The 21,001-nt window shown below is 40.3% G+C and overlaps 1 protein-coding gene across 1 annotated transcript in view; it reads left to right on the forward strand.

Annotated features, from left to right (window-relative positions):
• Positions 1-21,001, forward strand: part of LOC113066675 (inactive tyrosine-protein kinase PEAK1-like) — a 32,634-nt gene that overhangs the window by 4,141 nt on the left and 7,492 nt on the right. The window contains exon 2 of the mRNA XM_026238626.1: positions 16,791-20,034. Coding sequence (XP_026094411.1) covers positions 16,901-20,034 — 3,134 coding nt within the window. The 5' untranslated portion in view covers positions 16,791-16,900. The remainder of the gene's footprint in view (positions 1-16,790; positions 20,035-21,001) is intronic.

Below are 21,001 nucleotides of genomic sequence, written 5' to 3' on the forward strand. Positions count from 1 at the left end.
CCTCAGGACCTAATTGTGATTTACTGGCGTGTTTTATGATATGTTAATCCACAGTGAGAATATTAGGCTTAATAATAGAGGGTGATATCATACATGATGTCATCACCAAGACATCTTTGCCATCGTGATCACAGTGTGCTTCTCTTTAAATGGTCCCATTGGAAATCCTAATGTCAGAAACATGCTTCCTCCAGACGGGCTGCCCTGATTTGCCCTAATTGTCACGGAGATGGTTCGTTCTTGTTGTCATTGAATAGGAATTTGCTGGAATTGGCTCGATTCTCATGTGGGTTCTTCCCGTGCTGAGTTCTTGGCCACTCTGCCCACATTCTAGGCCCCACCCACTGTGCTTTAGCCCCACCCCCTGCTCCATTCCATATCAGCTCCCAAAATCTTGTCTGCCGTTTCAGGCTGCACTTAGAGACTTTTATAAGTTTCCAGACTCTGGCCACCCTGAACTGCACTTGGCTTGGCATGAGGGTCAGGAAGTGAAGTTGTATGAACTAGATTTCAAACAAACTATCTACTGGAATAAAAAAATATCTTTAGATCTTTGCAAAACCACCTTAGGATAAAAGTAAGATAAGATGTTATCAAACAAACATGAGTGAGTGAGATACAGCCCACGGGCGTTCAGAATAACAGAGGGAATGGGAGACACCAAAGGAAAGAGAGACAGACAATGAGAAAGAGAGTGGAGGTGGTTGGAAGTTGGCATTGAGAGCTGTGTAGGCTGAAATTGTGTTAATGCTGATATTTTAGAACAGTAGTGCTGCCACTCGTTCACTGTAAAGTTTCCCATCAAGGTTTCATAATTGCCTGCCCATTAACACTCACACACTCATACATAACCGACCAAAGGGTTTTCAGGCCAAAACACTCTCAGGGCCGGCTTTTTTCATTTCATTCTAATTTTTCTGTATCTCCATTGTATTTTTATATTTTTCTATTCCCCATTTGACCTAGACTGTTAGTTTAATACAAAGCTGTTATTAAACAGGCAGGGACAACTGATTTACTGTTCAGGTAAGTATTGGTAAATGCTGTTTCCTAATTTGTGAATTTGTTTAGATTAAGTTTACTGACATTGGTTTGAGCATTCAGTGTTTTCATGCCTCTGTCGATGGCTTTTCGTGAGTGTTTTGAAATGTCACTAGCATTTTTGGTACTTTATGTTGGATGTGACATAGTTATTGAAAGTTTAGTGCCATAAATCAAAATAAAGACCCAACGTCAAACGTCAAAAAAAAAAACGTCATAAACCGGAAAACCAGCTTAATTTTGAAAAAAAAAAAGTGATATAAATTTTTGGTCAAACCGCCCAGCACTAGTGAGCATTCACATAAATGTTTGTCTTTTATGGGCAGTTTATTTTTCTATCTGAATAATTTAAAAAGAATCACATTTATAGCATGTTACTGAGGTTTATTACAACTACATTTGCGTAAGGCATGTTTATGTCATAGTTCCCCAAAAAATGCACATTGTTCCAAACCTGTATGAAGAATGTTGGAAACAACAATTGCACGCCTCCAGGAGTTTGACTGTTTTCGGGGGGAAGTGGTACAGTTGTATCTGTCTTATAAATCTGATAAAACTAAAGACTATTCAGTAGTGTTGGGTGATGTGCTCATTTTTCAAATCATCATATCGGCTGCCTGTGAGATCTCTTCCGCGATCGCTGTTCTGACTCCGTTCGCTGCTCATATTACGTGTTCATAAGTCACTCTGTTTTTGTTTTTTTCTTTGTTTTTTTGTCTTGATATTGTAGCTTGCCGAATGAAGTTTGGGAAACACTGGAATTTTCATTTTTGGGTGTACTACACCTTAAAGTATTTACAGAAGGCTTTCGCTTTTGCAATCCGATGGATAAGTTGCATACATGTATTACAATCTAAGTTATTTTTTTTGGCATTTTTTGTTGGGAATAGCAAACTACCATTTTATTGTTTCTTTTTTGCATATGTGTACTATGTATACAAATTTTCTATATGCATAATTTCTGATTATACAATAGAGCACACTACATGAGATACAGTATCCTGAGATATAAGTACAGTACATATGACACTTTCACAGAAAATTAGAAAAACAAGATGATCATTTGAGGCAACATGTTAAATGAAACGTTGAGGTACTATGAAAATAACATGGCATGCCAATGCATTTTAAAAAAGCTCTGCTCTAAGCAGCTAGTATTCTGAAGATTGTTAATTATACAGGCTCATTTAACCCTCTGGGACTTCCTGTCGCTCACCTCAACAGGAAGTGATGTCAAAACCCCCACCATATCTAATTATTAAACCCATAGGAAGTGATTATTCTAATGGGTGTGTGTGTGAGTGCTCATATAAACAGTTGCAGCACAAACACATTCTCTGACCTCCCTGTACTGTAAATATTAGTCTTGCTCTCTTATAAAGCACCAGCGCTGACTCACAGCCCACAGGAAGACACCTTATATAGAATTGTGCACGTGTTGTTTAGGTGTCTAGCAGAGAAACTTCCCTACATGTGAAAATATGGACTTGCTTGTCTTTGTCTTGCTTTTTTTTTTGTTTATCTCCAGGGAGATTTTGAGGTCATAATGCCATAATTGGTTCTGGATGCTGATTGGCCGATAGTGAGGCCATTATGGTGACCGAGGAATGCGGGAATGAGATCTGTTTTCCCAAAGCCACATCCTGTGAGCGCACAAACAAACACTGAACCTAAAAAACAGCTAATATCTGTATCAGTTCAAGACCGGCTCGCAAACGAATGGTTGAGAAATGGTTAAAAGCGTTTCGTGAAACAGCCAAATGTCACTGAAAAACCAATTATGGCAAATAAAATGATGCCCTTGCAATGACCCCTGTCAAACACACACGCACACGCACACACACACTGGAGTAGGTGACAGCACTGAATTCCTCTGGTTTCTATCGCTGTAGCTGCTGTTTAGTCTTTGACATGGTTGGAATGTGCTATGGCATGAGAAAATGCTATCAACACTCACACAGAGGTTAGCGAAACATACCAAAACATCTGTGTGTGCGTGTGAATCACGTTTCAGTTGTTCATTAAACAGAACAGCATGTCACACATTTTTTTGTGTATATTTGTGAGGCAGAGTCTTTTGTATTATAGTTCTGTTGCTCCTGCGTGCATCTCTGAACGTCTGACTTTGATAGGAGGAGGAGGAGGGTGGGAGGGGGGTTTACAGGTTTGGATTAGGGCAGTCTGTCTCACTTTGAGGGGCTTGACATATGGTTGTCCAAAGAAAGCATAAAGATATTCAGACAGCTAGGCCTACAACATTAAATGGGATACTTCTGCACAATTATTTATCTGCACATCCTAGTTTGATCAATTTTAGATTAATCTGTTGATAAATGAAAAAGGTTAGTTATTAAAAATAGCTAAAATAGTAAAAATATATATATATATATATATATATATATATATATTAGTTATTGTAGTTTGATGTATTTTTATTTGATTAAACATTGCAAATTTGTTTTTTTGTTTTTTAAATTTGTCCTCTAACACTCAAAGCTAATCTAAAAAAACTAATAATTTCATGAAATTGTTAAATATAGCCTTTAGCAAATTGTAATAGTTATTGTAATTCACCTTTTCACTAATTCACAAAAATCACATTTTATTTTTTTATGTAGACATTATAATTCTGTCACTGGTGAAAATGTAATGTGAAAAAGGATATTTGATATTTATGATCATTTATTATTTTCACATTTGTCATCATCTAGACTAACACTCTAACACTAATTTATCTTTAAAAACACTAATCATTTAATAAAATTGTTAAATGCAGTCTTTCGCAAATATCAATATCAAAATCAATATCATTTTTTTGTGATTATTAAATTCACTTTTTATATATATTTTTTATTTAGACATTTTTTATGATGTTATAATTAAATCACCCGTATATTGGTTATCACTTAATACTTAATAATACTTGTTGTATTGGCATATGTTGTGATTTCAAGTTGATCTTTGGTGTGTTACAAGCTGATTGTGCATAGATAAGATCCCTTATGATCTTGTTCACGCAAAGAAAGAAGGCATGGTTTCAGTTACTGCAGTTGGTGTTGAAGCAGTCATGTCATGGAGATGCTGTGTATCTAGGTGAAAACAAAAGCACTTTATTTGGCCTTCTGAAAGTAGATGGATTTAGGAATCTTTAAGATTACTTACAACAGAACTGCAACACATTTTATGGATGACCGTTTCGTGAAGCTAGGAGAGGAGGTCATTCTGACTTTGCTACGACAATCTAGCGCTTCTGAATCAGCTACTGGAAGTATGTTTTGTTATAAGTATTTGCTGTTGAGTATTGACTGTTCAAATGCAGAGTTTTGTGCTTCATGAGGTGTGTGTAAGAGAGAGAGAGAGAGACAACATCACATCACAGTGGAGTCAGCTGTCTTAACTGTTCGTCGCTTGAACTGATGGTAAAACTAAGGACAATATTAACTACATTTATTTTGAAAGATGAAGCTTGCGATTATGGAAAGGGGTGTTACATTTCCGACAAGTGCTTGCGGTGTTCAGCCAGTAACAAACTATACTGGGTCAGCTGGCCAATCAGAGCAGACTGCGCTTGTCGGAAGAAGGGACTTTGTAGAAAACTATGCCTTTGAGAGAGGTGGGGCATAGAGGAATTACAATAATGTACAGTATTTGAAAAATAATGTGTTTTTTCAACATTAATTCGTTAACATTGTTATACCAAATACACCAAATAAAGATCTCTAAAAAAAGCATCATTTGACCCATTTAATACCACTGTATCCCAAGATTTGGTAGTTTTAATTCTTGTTTACATCAAGGACAATAACTATAGTTTTCATAATCCTGAAAGAGAAAGGATCTCTTTGGAATTAGGCCTACTTTCAGAATGATTTATTTTTTACAGCTGATGCATGACAGAAATATTGGCAGCCAGTCAAAATCCAACCGACTTTAAAGACCATTTAAAGTGACAGATGACAAATCTGCAGCTGTCATTTAATAAACAATGTTATTGTCCATTGGCCTTGACATCATTATAGTAACAGATATCTTTGTTTAAACAGCCATTTAGCTACCATCTATCTAAGAGGACGTATGTTGACTGGAATTTTTCATTTCAGACCTGACTACATGAGCCTTAGGGTCTCTTCTGGTTCAGGTATTGATTACTTGATTAAACAGACAGGCTGAGTTTCAAAGCCTCTGTGTGTATGTTTGAATTCTCACAGTATTTCCTTAGGACAGCTGGTTTGACTGGCTTAATGTGTCCAGGAAGATCACAGGCCATGGTGGCCCCCAGGGGCCCGGTGTAATCCTAAAGGCTTTTTGTGTCATCCGACTTCACCCTGTCCTGCTCCGTTCTGCCCAGCTCAGGGTGGCCTGTTATGGCAGCTGTGCAAGAGGATGCTGAAAATTATGGTGATATCACACTCTTCCTTTCCTACTGGAAAATAACGTTCATCTCATTCTTAATATTTAATTAATAAACTCAATAAACTCCGCAACCATTATGAGACATATATATGAGTAAAACTGACCAGTGGGAAATAATGTAGGGTGGGACTCGATTGTGTCCAGTATGAAAAGCAATTTGATTTTAATTGAATTTGTTTGTACAGCACTTTTAATTTGAATGGAAATAGATACAAAGCAGCTTTACGGAGAATAGTGACATGAAGTTGTCAGCGAGCAAACCAAGGTCACAGTTCCAAGGGAAAGGTAGATGATCTGAAAAATGAACCTTGGTACTAGAAAGCAAGACAAAGAAGGCTGGGAAATGACATTTTTCTCTGCCTGTGCAGGCTTGGTTTACATCAGCAGAAAGAAAAGGTGAAGCAAAGAAAGTTATTACATTTAGATTTATCCTCAGGCATTAAAGAATCATGGTTTGTGCAAGATGAGTAAAAAACCTTCATCATTTGCTCACTGTCATATCTTTGCAAAATGATACAAGTTCTTTTTTCTAGTCAATTAGGGCATTTTATATTTTTTCTTGTATGTATGGATTTTTTTATAGCTTATTTTAATTTGTGTCCTCTGATTTAGCTGTTACTGTGCGTTCACACCGCCGGCGTCGAGAGCGTCAAAGCGGCCAGAAGTCATTCATTTTCAATGTAAGCTGGCGCCGAGGAGCGGCGCGGCGCGACTTGGCCGTGTGAACACACAGTTATACAGTTTGCATGGTAAAACTTGTTGGAAACATTGCATCTTTAAATTTGTTTCTTTTGAAACACAACCGCTAAAGCTATAGCTCCACATTTAGATTGAGAACTTTGTCTGTTGGGTCATGCCATCTGTTTTATTAGTATTCCACCATAATGCCAAAAACATGGACGGAATTGCGGAATCCAGTCATAAAAACGGAACACAAAATAACATTGAATGTCACCGAAATTTTCTTAGTTTGGATTAATTAATCAAATGTAAGTCATTACACAAACCAAATCATGACATGGACTAGTATCTGGCTATTTTTAGAGCATCACATTGATTGTGCCCTGCTTTGTGCATGACAGCTTAGCATCATGCTAATCCCAAACTCTTACTAGAAACAATCCTGTGTAGAGCAATGTTTCCTAACCACTGTGCCGCAGCACACTAGTGTGTGCTATTGGTCATCCTTATTGACTGTTTGTGGGTTTTACAAATTTAACCAATGAAAAGCATTCAGGAGCTTGTGACTAAACCTTGTAACTCTATTGGATCCTCAACTGTCAATGAAACCTCATAACTCCACCCCCGCCTCCATTTAGATTGATGTGCTGAGTTTAGATGCAAATAAAATAAGTGATTTTCAGGTTTTTTTTTAGGTAGGTCTAACATTAGTTTTTAGTTAGAGAAATTGAATAAAGTAATGACATGTAAAACAGAATTGCATATTTGCCTGTATAAATTACAGATGAATCTTTGTTAAAGGGGGGGTGAAATGCTATTTCATGCATACTGAGGTTTTTACACTGTTAAAGAGTTGGATTCCCATGCTAAACATGGACAAAGTTTCAAAAATTAAGTTGTACATTTGAAGGAGTATTTCTGTTCCAAAAATACTCCTTCCGGTTTATCACAAGTTTCGGAAAGTTTTTTCGAGTATGGCTCTGTGTGACGTTAGATGGAGCGGAATTTCCTTATATGGGTCCTAAGGGCACGTCTGCCGGAAGAGCGCGCGCTCCCGTATAGCAGAGCACTGAGAGCACAACGGACGTTCACTGATCAGAGCAAGAGCTTCGCGAAATGTCACAAAAGGAGTGTGTTTTTGGTTGCCAGGGCAAGACAACCCTGCACAGATTACCAAAAGAGAAACAGCATTAAGGGACCAGTGGACAGAGTTTATTTTTACAGAGCATCGACGGAGTTGTGCAAGTGTTTTTGTTTGTTCCCTGCATTTCGAAGATGCTTGTTTTACAAACAAGGCCCAGTTTGACGCCGGATTTGCGTATCGTTTATTTCTTAAGGATGATGCAATCCCAACGAAAAAGGGTCACAATCGTGTGTTGGAACCGCAGGCGGTGAGTAAAACTGCTTAAAATATCTCTGCCTCCTTGTTAGTGCGTCCGCCTCCCATGCCGGAGACCCGGGCTCGAGCCCCGCTCGGAGCAAGTCGTTGCTGCTGCTGCTCTCGTTCAGTTTCAGCCTCGGGATCTGATTCTGGATCATAAATATACGGCTAAATCTGACTGTTAGCCATGGTTTGTTTTGGATGTTTTTTTCCTCACGATAATGTCACAGCTTCCAAACGCTCTCAACGCAAAAGCTTACTGGCGCTCGTGATTCTTTAGCTCCGCCCACACGTCACACCTCCAGCCGGTCGTGTTTTTCCGGGAAAAATCGGTACAGACTATCTTTCTCTTATGAATATAATAAAACTAAATGCAGTACTACTCTATAGGTACTCAAGATTAACAGGATATTGAGTGAAAACGAGCATTTCACCCCCCCCTTTAAAGTTACAAAAGCTATTCAATCAAGACTAGTGAGTGATTTCTCTGTTGTTGCTGTTTGATTATATTATTAAAGGGTTTGTTCGCCCAATTTGCAAAATTATGTCATTGATAACTTACCCTCATGTTGTTCCAAACCAGTGAGACCTCAGTTTATTTTTGGAACACAGTTTAAGATATTTTAGATTTAGTCCGAGAGCTCTCAGTCCCTCCATTGAAGCGGTGTGTACGGTATACTGTCCATGTACAGAAAGGTAATAAAAACATCTTCAAAGTAGTCCATGTGACATCAGAGGGTCAGTTAGAATTTTTTGATGCATTGAAAATACATTTTGGTCCAAAAATAGCAAAAACTACGACTTAATTCAGCATTACCTTCTCTTAGGTTTCTGTTGTGAGACAGTTCAAAACAAAGCAGTTTGTCATATCCATTTCGCACACGAATTATTCGATGTAACCGGATCTTTTTGAACCAGTTCATCAAATCGAACTGAATCGTTTGAAACTGTTCGCATCTCCAATACGCATTAATCCACAAATTACTTAAGCTGTTAACCTTTTTAATGTGGCTGACACTCCCTCTGAGTTCAAACAAACCAATATCCCGGAGTAATTCATTTACTCAAACAGTACACTGACTGAACTGCTGTGAAGAGAGAACTGAAGATGAACACCGAGCCGAGCCAGATAATGACCCGTTCACTCGTTCACAAATTGTTCACGACAATTTGATGTTGTATTAGAGGGCAACTCACTTGTTTTTGAAACAGACCCGTAATGTTGCTCTTCTCAGTGATTTGGAGCAGCTGTTTGTGTGCGTGTTCGCATTATTTATGTGAAGTATTCATGAATTTCCTCTCCTAGTTACATTGAATGTTTAGCTCTCCAGTGAACCTCGACTGAATTATTTCAGTCATGGGCTTGTCGAACATATGCATAATCAATCACCTGCTGAGAGAGGGAGAGACTGGTGTGACGGCCGGAATAAAAGAATAAGATGAAGCTATTGTGTAGTGAAGATGACTCCGTTATGTAACGCTCCCATATGGAAGCTGCATGCACACCGCCGGAGGATGCCAGCGTGTACGCATGTGTGCGCGCTGCAGATCAGTTTCTCATTATTATTCACTGTGTGATTAGAGTAAAGCTTTGATCCTGTATTCAGCTCACTGAGGGAATCTGTCATCCTTTTAATGAACACACACACTCACAACAATGGTTAATCTGCATGAGTCGGACTGAGCATGTTCCTCTAACACCACTCTGTTAAAAATGAGCAACATGCTTTTGTTTCCCTTGGGATTCAAGCTGATCAGCCCTCTAATTTGTCTTCAGAAAAATGGTGAGGTTTGCGTTCAAGCACTGTTAGGTCAGATTACGAGAAAATTGACTTGGCAGTTATTACACCAGCTTAGAGGACAAAGGTGATCAATAAATTGTTCAAGGATGCAGGATATAATCCGGAATTTTCGTACTCTTGAATCAAGAGTTCAGTCTATAAAGTGCATAAATATATATGTGTATAAAAGTGCATATAATGTGTATAAAAAAACCTTTTAACTAGTAAGTTGGAGGAGGTTTTGGGAGAAGGGACATAACTCATTTTAGGGAGAATTTGATGGGATGATTTGTGAAATCCAGGATGAGTCATCAATATCGTTTTCCTAGAAAAGAGACAACTATAAGGAATGTTTATTGAAGGTTGTTTACTTGAAAGAAACATTAACTGAAAAGGGGATGATGAGGATTTTTAAAAAAAATTTTAAATAACTAAAAATCTAATAAAAATAATTAAGAAAAACTATATACAGACATTAAAAAAGGCGGATTGTTGATAAGTTTAATGAGACAGACATTATTTTTCAGCAACATTTTTTGTTTCCGTCATTTTGAACAAGCTTACACACAATAAGCTTGAACATTACACATCATGTTTTGTAGCTGAAAACCTTTAACAATGCGTGCAAACAAACAAAAGTACTGATTAGAAGCAAAAAAAAAGTGAACAAAGAAAAAAAAAGTAAAAACGTAAAGCAGCCTGCAGCAATTAGGATATTGTAGAATGTAGCCTACACTTAACTTTGAAACTGTCAGCAAATCTTTTTTTCAATTGTTTTACATGCTCGGCTCGGCATGTAAACACAGGCATGTAAACATGATCGGAGGAAAGTTGGCTCCTTAGTCTGTTAACAGTAAGCCCGGCCGCGGAGAAAACGCGCTCTGACAGCACAGACGTTGGCGGGACTCACAAATAACGGTGTGCTAACTGAATAAGTTTTGTGAAGCGCTTCATGTTTTCGTTTCACCACTGAATGGGATCCTCATCTGGCAAGAACTGTTCCCATTCGTCTCGGCTGGACTCTCTGTAATCATCGCTGAAGAACTGGCTCAGCCTTTTCCGACGAGTGGGCATTGCATCCTCTTCATCATTGGTGACAGCAGCTGCATCTGCACCACTCGCATCAAGGAAAATGTTCTAATAATGTTCAAAAAAGTTTTTTTCTTACTTCTCTCATGTTTTCATCGAGAAACCTGAGATGTTTGTGCCAAGGGTCTAGGGCAGACGCGAGAAGAGGAGTTTCCACTGCATTCTCTAAGTTAGCAGTGTTTATTCGTTGCTTGAGAGATGCCGCAACAATGTTCTTGAATTTGGTCACTTTCTGTGATTCTCCACGGCATATTTGAAGTAGCTACTGTAGAAGACCGCAGTTCTTAGGGGCCGTTCACATATCGCGTCTTTTGCGCGCTCAAGTTCGTTATTTCCAATGTAGGCGCGCGGTATGCACGCTCATAATGGAAGCGACGCGGTCACGATGCGCACGGGATGCGCACACGGTGCGACGTGCCCGTTTTTTCCAGGCGCGATATATGTATATATATACACATATATAAACATATGTATTTCCAGGCATGAGATATATGTGTGTATATATATATATATACACACACACACAATATATATTTTGAAACCTTTACATCCCATGATGCGTTTTTTTTAAAGGGGGCAATATATGCACTTTCCGCTGCACGGATTAAATCAGACAACAGGGAGCCAACCACCAGCAGCCATCAGTTCAGATTGAAGGAACGTAAAGGCTCGTCATGGCACTTTACATGACACCGATAGATAATGGTTTTTGCTGACCAAGAACATCACCCTGAAGATCCAACTGGTCACTGAGTAACATCCCAGACCAGAGGATTAATTTAAATGCAGGCAGAGAGACTCCCAAGTCGAATAAAAGCTTCTAATGTCATAATGGATCTTATCGTAATGTCTTTTCCTCTTAGCTTTCCCACGAATTGGGTTTCCCAAGCTAATTTGTTTAGGAGCATGGGGGAGATCATGTTGTAAGTACTCTCTCCCTGAATGTGTCTCTGTTGCTTGTTTATGGATTTGATGTTTAAAAGCCCACGAGCGCTCTTCTGCTTCAAAGCAGACAGTGATGGAGATTAATCGTGTATTATCAGGTGCTGATTATTCTAGAAAGGTAGCAGCTGTGTTCAGGAAGCTGAAAAATCCACTTGATTCATCAGGTCAGGCTGGATCTGGGGTTTGGAGCATCTCTAGGTCAAATATTTGTTGAAATGTGGAATGATCCTGATTAATGATCCTGTGGTAATCGCTCAGAGCATTGAGACATTTTCTGCTCCAAGTTGTGAAGAAGAGTAATTTTGGAACCTGCATTTCAGGTCTTTGTGCATGATCTTTTAGGTTGTCATGGTAACCCAGCAAGACCTGCCAGTGGTGTTGAGTCGTTTCCAATCTGTCTTTTGCTAGCACAGTAAACGTGCTTCCTGTTGTTATCAAGCAACACTGCTGCATTGGTTGTGGATCAAAAATAATTGGTTGTTTGGTTCTCTTTCTACATCTGTTGATGTAATTGGCTGTGTATAGTGCCTATGAATATGCTTTTTTGTCAAAGTCACAAGGTTTCCTTCCTTGTGTAATTGTAAAAAAAAAAAATACTCTCCAAAACTTTCTACCTCCTTTTCACCTTTCCAACTCTATATAACTTCTATAACTTCTCTATCTACATTAACTCTACACATTCTCTTGCCACTGTAACTCTATACCTGTTCTAGCTGCTGTGAATCACAAAATCTGATGTAATACTAACTGTCTTCTGTAACTGTTCATTTTCGTGAGCTTCTTTTACTCTATAGCCGCTCTAGTTACTGCTGTAATTCTATAACCGCTCTAGCTGCTGTAAATCTGTATATGCTCCATCTGCTGTATCACCTATATCTACTCTAGCTATTGTAACACTGTATCAGTTGTAGTTGCTCTAGCTTCTGTTACTCTGTACCTGCTCAGTCTTCTGTAACCCTCTACCTGCTCTGCTGTAACTCTACAAATATTCTAGCTGCTATAAATCTGTACTTGCTCAATCTACTGTAACATATCTACTCTAGCTACTACAACTATATCAGCTCTATTTACCGTAATTTTATACATACTAAATCTACTGTAACACTACAATTGCTCTAGCTTGTTTTACTCCATAACTGCGCAAACTTCTGTAGCTTTATACCTGTTCTTATTACTGCTGTAACGTTATAACCACTCTAGCGGTTATAAATCTCCATTTACTCAACTCTGCTGAATCTTTATCTGCTCTATATCTGCTCTTTTTGTGAAGCTTTACCTGCTTTTTCTGCTTTCTCTATTGCTCTAGCTTCTGTTACTATTTAACTGCTCAGTCTTCTGTAGCCCTAAACTTTCTTTAGTTACTGCTGTAATTCTATATCTGTCCTGTCTGTGGTAATTTTATATCTAATCTAGGTGCTATAACTCCACATCTGTAACACTATACCTATTCTGCCGTAACTCTATCCGTTCTAGCTCTTCTAGATAAATATTGGCTGTGACACCATACCTACTCACTGATCACCCAACACATCTCATTAACATTGTAAGTAAATCACTCGCATATGCGAATAAATCTTACTCTGGGCAACTAAATGATGTCTAACCTTAGCCATTGGCTAATAAATTCTTAGATTTTACTCGCCAGTGTGTGTGTTGGAGGCTAATAAGTTTAGCACAGATATATTTTCACTAGCCAAACACTGACTGAGTGTTTCCGAGTTTCACTCTTTATCAAGCAATCTGTACTATCTCATTTCATCAGATGAAGCGGTATTTACTACACAGAGCTGTACTTCACTGACAGTTAGGCAATACCGTGTTATCGCAGATCGAATTGCCTGTGATAATTAATGTAATATTGTGTAGCTTGTCCGTTATCTACTGCTCTGTGTATTAAATGCCGCTCCATCTGAAGCAGGTGATAGAGATTTACTACTAATCGCGGAACCGGTTTTACTGACGAGATGCACATGACCATCGCATGCGATTAATTGCACAGTCCTACTAGACAATGGCGATTTATATTGCCAAGGTGTGTCAGTCACTGAGTGCTCTTGAAAGAGTGTGAGAGTTGAGTTTAAATCTGAGTGGTTGGAGTGATGTCATCACTCAGGCATGTGAAACATAAGAGAAACTCAGTGAAGGAGCCAGAGAACAACAAACTTCTGAATGAACTGAGATTTAGTCCCATTATGGTTTTGTCATATATTTGTCAAAATGTGTCATATTTTATTCAAAGTGACTCGCACATCTAGTCTCCTGTAGTACTTTGGCGTTGTGTGCCTTGTTCGAAGAATCAATAGCTTATTTAAACCGACAATGTCTCACCTTTCAGATCTTTAACACCACAGACTGCTTGTCTAATTTTCAAGATATCTCAAGATCTGGCCTATAGAAGCAGTAGCCTTCAGGTTCTTTTCAAAATTGTGCCTGGTTCCTGCCTCTGTCTGCTGTCAGGGGAGCATTATATGAATAAACCACACTGATTTTGTAATTTTTCTATGGCGACTGTGGCAGCATGTTCCCCAGCTAGACAGCTGTGCCACACATTTCCTGGCACTGTCCTGAAACACATCTCTGAAAAAAATCACATCTGCCTGTTCGCTGCCTGTTTGAGTTTGTGCTGAGGACATCTGGTGTTATTATGCACACATTGTCCAGCCCTATTCAGACAGGACTGCCTTTTCTAGCTTAGACCTTTTCTACTAACTTTTGGGTACAGTATCAGTTGGTGGTTTAAGTACTGCTGACACGTAAAACAAAAACCGGAAAGAATTAAGGAGCGTCAGGACCAGAAAACTGATCAGAATGATCAAAGATCCAATGTGTTCATTGTACAGCAAGAAAGTACAGACTTGAGTCATCAAATTCAGAAAAAAAGAACCGTGAAGGAAGACAGGAGAAGTGACATGAACTCTGAGGAGGGAAATGAAGGGTGGAGAGATGTTTCTCTATCTGTCTGAAAGCCTTAAAGAGCTTCCTTAATGCACTAGCTGCTGCATCCTCCTGAGAGCACTCTCTCTCTCTCTCTTTTGCTTCCTGTCTCTCGTTGTGTCGGTCTGTCTCTCTCTCTCTCATTAAAGGGATAGTTCACCCAAAAATCTAAATGATGTAATTAATAACTCACCCTCATGTCGTTCCAAACCCTTGAGACCTCTGTTTATCTTGGGAACACAGTTTAAGATATTTTAGATTTAGTCCGAGAGCTCTCAGTCCCTCCATTGAAGCTGTGTGTACGGTCTACTGTCCATGTCCAGAAAGGGAAGAAAAACATCATCAAAGTAGTCCATGTGACATCAGAGGGTCAGTTAGAATATTTTGAAGCATCGAAAATACATTTTGGTCCAAAAATAGCAAAAACTATTACTTTATTTAGCATTGTCTTCTCTTCCATGTCTGTTGTGAGAGAGAGTTCAAATCAAAGCAGTTTGTGATATCCGGTTCGCGAACGAATCATTCGATGTAACCGGATCTTTTTGAACCAGTTCACCAAATCGGAATCGGTTTAAATGGTTCGCTTCTCCAATACGCATTAATCCACAAATGACTTAAGATGTTAACTTTTTTAACTTGGCTGAGACTCCCTCTGAGTTCAAACAATGCAAAATCCCGGAGTAATGCATGCACTCAAACAGTACATTGACTGAACTGCTGTGAAGAGAGAACTGAAGATGAACACAGAAAAAGAGAAGACAATGCTGAATAAAGTCGTAGTTTTTGCCATTTTTGGACCAAAATGTTTTTTCGATGCTTCAAAATATTCGAACTGACCCTCTGATGTCACATGGACTACCTTGATGTTTTTCTTACCTTTCTGGTCATGGACAGTATACCGTACACACAGTTTCAATGGAGGGACTGAAAGCTCTCGGACTGATTTTTGGGTGAAAAATCCCTTTAATCTCATGTTGTGCAATGGAATGTTGTTCTCAGTCTACAGATGGATTTAGAAGAGAGCTCAAAAATATATCTGCCCCTAGACACACACTCACTCATACAGGCATGACAATGGGATGGAGCTCTGTTAACCCTCAGTATTGCAGCGGTCAAAGAAAAAAGAAAAACAGAGCTGGGTTAGTAAATGTGTGCATGTTTGTGCGTGAGATGAGAGTGGGTTTTATGTGTTCCTAAATCCTTATTTAGCTCTTTAAATCCATTTCAAATTAATAAGTGTTTCTTTAAAGTTAATTTTCTATAGATTTTGTAGCATTTTAGTTACAGTTAGTCCAGATCCACATTTCTAGACAGTAAATCTATATTCAGCTTAGTTTTAGTATGATTTATCGATGCTGATTTTCTGTTTTTAATCTAGAAGGCTGGTACAGACACTCGATTACCTGTGAAGTGATTGACTGGGACTGTTTTTAATTAAACTCTTAACTTTTTAAGTGAATTATAAAGTCATAATTGTGAAAGTCCTTTTCAGTATTGTGCAGCTAGTGGTCCTGTCCATGATTTATATCAGGATCTTGAGCAGGTGAAACAGTAGACCATCTGTTATATATTGTGTGTGTTGTGTTCTTCTAAGGTTTTTAGATATGTGGTGCGCTACATACTGACCTGATGACACCGATGATCTGACCCCTGTGACCCTCATTTGACAGTTTTGCATTGAACAAGTGTTGAGCAACAGGTCCCAAATTAAGAGTGTGTAAAATCCTGTGAGCACTCATATTTTTTGTTCATGTTCCTGTATCAGATATAAGTGAGTGTATGAGTGATTAGGTCATTCTGCTGTATAAGAAAAACAGAGCCCCAGTACCTTCCCTCTAGTCCCTAAAAGTTAACTCTCTGTAAGTTTTTTTTTTTTTCAAGCTGATTATGATAAGGAAAGATATTTGTGTATGGGAGTTTGGGAAATTTTTGAAGTGTTTCAAATGTTGGACATAGGAGACGATACAACAGGTGTAATTGTTTCACTACTTGTGAGGACCAGGTGTCTGAGAATGGCCTCATAAAAAGAGTAAAACCTCTTTAAACTGACTTGTTAGGAAGGCCCTCACTTGTAAAAAATTTTCACAAATAGAACCGGTTATGTCTTCAAGTCTAAACACGCAAAAATGTCTATAAATGGTAGGGAAGGATTTGTTCTGGATTACAATTAAAGGTTTGGATGTAGTAAGTATAATTTATCACCTGTATAAATCTGTGGGGCCCCCAGTATAAGTATAGGTGTACATGTTTGACTCTGTCTGTGTATGTGGTGTCAGTATGTCACAAGGCATGATGTTTACCTGCAACTGCTCAGTGCTGCGTTGTGATCCAAAAATAGATCTGTGAGAGTCTGGCAGCCTGTGTTCATGTGTAAAAGAGAGAAACTAGACATTCATGACCCCTGCTGGCAAAGAGTAACGAGTGACTCATTCAGCAGCTTATAGTGATTGTTTATGTGAGATGAAAACAGTGATTACATTTAGTTTCAAAAGAACACTGGATAACTCTGTAATTCTTTTTTGCAGGTACTGAAGGAACAGTTTGTAAACTGTGTGTGGGAGCAACATTCAGCCTTTAGTTTTTGTGTGATGGAGGGATTCCCTGTTCACTGACGCTGCAGCACTGCCCTGCAGTCATGTCTGCATGCAACACCTTCACTGAACATGTGTGGAAACCAGGGGAGTGCAAAAACTGCTTTAAGCCCAAGAGCCTGCACCGGCCTCCAGAGCAAGCCAATGCTGCCAATGAGAGCAAGACAAACATCAGTGCCAAACTCACAAACAGTCAGAGGAGCATTTCCTCATCCCGTGCAGGGCAGGTCCGCCCACCTGTTGCAAAGAAGCCTACTATTGCAGTAAAGCCTACTATGATGCTGCCATGCTCCCCAGCAGGGTTGGATTCAGAGGGAAATGTGCCAAGGCCAACAGAGGGAGTACAGGTCACTAAAAGCTCACCATTCACTGTGTGGAACCACAACAGCCTGAATAGCTCGAGAACCACAGGGACAAACAACCAAGGAGAGGATTTGGTTGGGCAAACAGAGGCATATGGTGCAATTTCCCCACAGCCAACTAGAAGCAACAACAACAACGGACTGACGGATGTGCTAAAAGAGATTGCTGGCCTGGGACCTTCTCCAAGCTCAAGTAGAGATGACTTCTTTGGCCGGATCTGCAGTTCATACCAGCGCTCGTTAGAGAGGGGCCTTCCAGCATCAAGCTGTCTCCATGCTGGGAGTAGTGGTAGAGGAGCAATGAAACGTGTTTCCCTCAGTGACAGTGCAGAGGTCATCAGCTCTGAGGGAGGACGTTTCTGCTATCCGGAATTCTCCAGTGATGGCGACGATGAGGAGGATGAGAGTGATGATGAGGATGATGGAGAGCATGACAGTTGGGATGAAAGCGATGAGGAGTTGCTAGCAATGGGGATACGGATGCGGGGTCAACCTCGGTTTGCCAATTTCCGTGCAGCCACCCTGTCCCCAGTTCCCTTCGCTGTAAGCAAGAAGTGGAATACAGTGCCTATACGCAACCGTTCACTGCAACGGTTCTGTGCAGTGGATTACGATGACAGTTACGATGAGATTCTGAATGGATACCCATCTGTTGACTCAAATGGAGCTCCTGCTCTTCTGTCATACACCTCGGACCACCAGGGTTGTGGCTCTCTGTCCATTTCTGATTCCACCACCTCGCCCGAGTCCTTGATTTCTCTGCCTGAAGAATCCTGCTCTGGCAGCAGTAGGGGCACTGGTGACCAGATAAATAATCTTCCTTTCCCACCTAGCAAAGAGCCTTCCGTCAAAGGGCTGAGTTCACCAAAACCCAATGAAACGCACAAAGCTGTTCTAGCCATCCGTCTGGAAGAACAGGATGACAGTAAGAGACGGGGTGGTGCTCTCCCACAAGCTCTTCCAGGCCAGCCAATCACAATCAGCTTCAGCCCAACCGAGGAGCAGGCCAAGCCTTATCGCGTAGTGAATCTCGAGAAGGCTCCTATCTGTAAGCCTTATACAGTGGTGGATGTGTCTGCCTCAATGGCCACTAAAGATGAGCACACTCACTTGAGTGAAAGCACTCCAAAGTCAAGTGGGCCTAATGTTGTGCTTTGCCCTTCTGCTGATCCCTGTCCTGTCTCACCCACTACGCCTCAGTCTCTCAGATCTCCTGTTGCACATGTGGCATCTCCATCCATTTCATTGTCTCTGATGATGCCTCAGTCTCCTACGAGTCCTGCCTCTGGAAGGCCCAGTGGTTTCCGCACAAAACCTGGCAGCATCCGTTACCAAGAAGTGTGGACGTCTTGCACCAGCCCTCGACAGAAGATCCCGAAAGTTGATTTAACAAATGGCAGTGCCGCCCCAAGACTAATCAATCACAAATCAGCTCCCACATCTCCAACTGCAGGCTTTGGCTCAGTCCCAAGTAAATCTTCTAACTTGTCTGAGATCAAATTTAACAGCTACAACAATGCCGGCATGCCCCCGTTTCCCATCATCATCCGTGATGAGCCTGCATATGCACTCAGCTCCAAAAAGCCAGTGAAAGTTCCCATAGTGATTAATCCCTGTGCATACGATAACCTAGCTGTTTACAAGAGTTTCCTGGGGCTCAATGGTGAGGTGCCACATTCCAAGCCTGGGGCCGGAGAGCGAGTGGCCAGCAACACATATGAGGAGATTGGATCTTCTGGAAGTTCCCAGCCCTCGCCGTCTGAGCAGACATCATCTCAGATGAAGCACACAACAGATGTAACTGCTCCTTGGGATCTGAGGACCACCACAGTATCCGGACAGGTTGTAAACAATGGCAAATCCAGGACTACGACAATTGTCTCCATCCTTCCTGCAGGCAACATGAGCCCTGGCCCTGCTGTTTTGGCACACAGCAGTCTGGATCGTATTTGTAACCCCAGCAGTGAGCAACCAGAAGAGGGCTTCAAAGATTACCAGGTCACATCGAATGGACGTTCAGGTCAGAGGGAAAAAGCAAGTGCTGTTCTGTCTCAAATTGTGGCCTCCATTCAGCCGCCACCTTCTCCTCCAGACTCCCCCACTGGCCAGAATAAGACATGCGGTGTTGAGGAACTTTACTCACTGCCACCAGATGCTTCCAGAGATGCTCTTAACAGACCTAAATCACTCCACTGTTCTGCAGAACCTCAAAAAGACACACCACCTAAAGTCCTTCCCAAATCTCAGAGTGCCTCTGCTGCTGTACCACCCACAAGCCCCAAATCTGAACCTAGTGCCCCATTTCCCCCAGCCCGGTCTAGCTCCTCTCCTTACCACACAAGTAACCTGCTCCAGAGGCATTTCAGCAACTGGACCAAACCAGCTGGGGCCAAATCTACTGACGGAGAGAGCAGTCCTGGTGCGGAGGGAAGGCGTTCAACTGATGGTAACAAGCCTAAGCGCTGGATATCCTTCAAGAGTTTCTTCCGCCGGCGGAAGGATGAGGATGAACAGAAAGAGAAAATGGAACGAGAGAAGGAAAAAGGGAAGCTGCTTGGATTGGATGGGACTGTCATCACTGTACTGCCTCCTCCGCCTGTACAGAGACAGCACTGGTTTTCAGAGTCCAAGACGGATGACCCTCACCAGAAACCCACGATCATATTCACCTACAAATCAGAGAGTGTCACAGGTGGAGAGGAGGCAGAGCTTCGGGTTGAAGAACACAAAGAAGGTGTCACATCAGAAGTTGGAGCTTCCAGCCTGTCAACTCCACCCAAGAGCAGAGCCAGTCTCCTCATCAGCAAAGTCATGAAGTAAGCTGTTTTTCTGTCAATCTACACTCTCTCTGTCTCAGTGTGTATTTTTTATGCATGGCCTTTATATTAATCCCAGAAGAACTTTTTGAGAAAACCCTAGTGATAAATTTGTACCCCTAAGGGGAGCTTTTTGTAATGCCTTATCAAAAAGCTTCACATTATCCTGTTGTATCTAATAGCATTTTATTCAGTCATAGTGAATTGAAATTACAGAACAGCATAATTTTATAGTTTGTTTGGGTTCTATACAACCTATACCTTTTATAGTAATTATAAAATGGAAATGTTTTTATAATGGTAAGATATTCGGATTAAGGTTTATAATATCAAATACAAAATAAATACAAAAGTTTAACTTATGTTTTTTGTTGTTGTTTTTATAGATTTATTTAATTATTGGAATAGCTTAATGGTAAAACTGTTTGATTAACAAGTAATGTTTGAAATGTTTTAATATATGCTGCATACAGATAATTTAATGATTAGTTTTAGTAGTAGTAGTAGTAGTAGCATTAGTATAAAAAGTAGAATCAGTATTAGTTATCTTTTTTTAGCTAGGTGATTTCCTAACTACAGTAAACCACTTCCTATGTAGTTAGTCATATGTGTGTGTGATTTTGGACCTTTGATCCTGATATGTCACAGTAGCTGATGAACAACCACAGGTAGATGTCTGTCAAGGGTTAATCAAGTGGAGGAAGAAACAGTCATACCAAATGTTACAACAGAGAGAGGAGGAGTAGGAAAAAGACAGAATCCAAGAGAGATTTGTCTAAGTCTTTGAAAGCAAGGAATTCCTATTTCTGATTGGAACATTTACTGTCTTTGACTTTATCGAATGGGTGACTGTGTGAGCCAGTATGGTGGGTAAGCATTACTTCCTCAAATTCCTTTAAACAGACCAACACTGAAACTGAAGCTCTCAGCTAGATATTCGTTCCAGTTTGTGTGTGTGTGTGTTTGC

Source organism: Carassius auratus, chromosome 50 (genome assembly GCF_003368295.1).
Source record: "Carassius auratus strain Wakin chromosome 50, ASM336829v1, whole genome shotgun sequence".
Classification (NCBI taxonomy): Eukaryota; Metazoa; Chordata; class Actinopteri; order Cypriniformes; family Cyprinidae; genus Carassius; species Carassius auratus.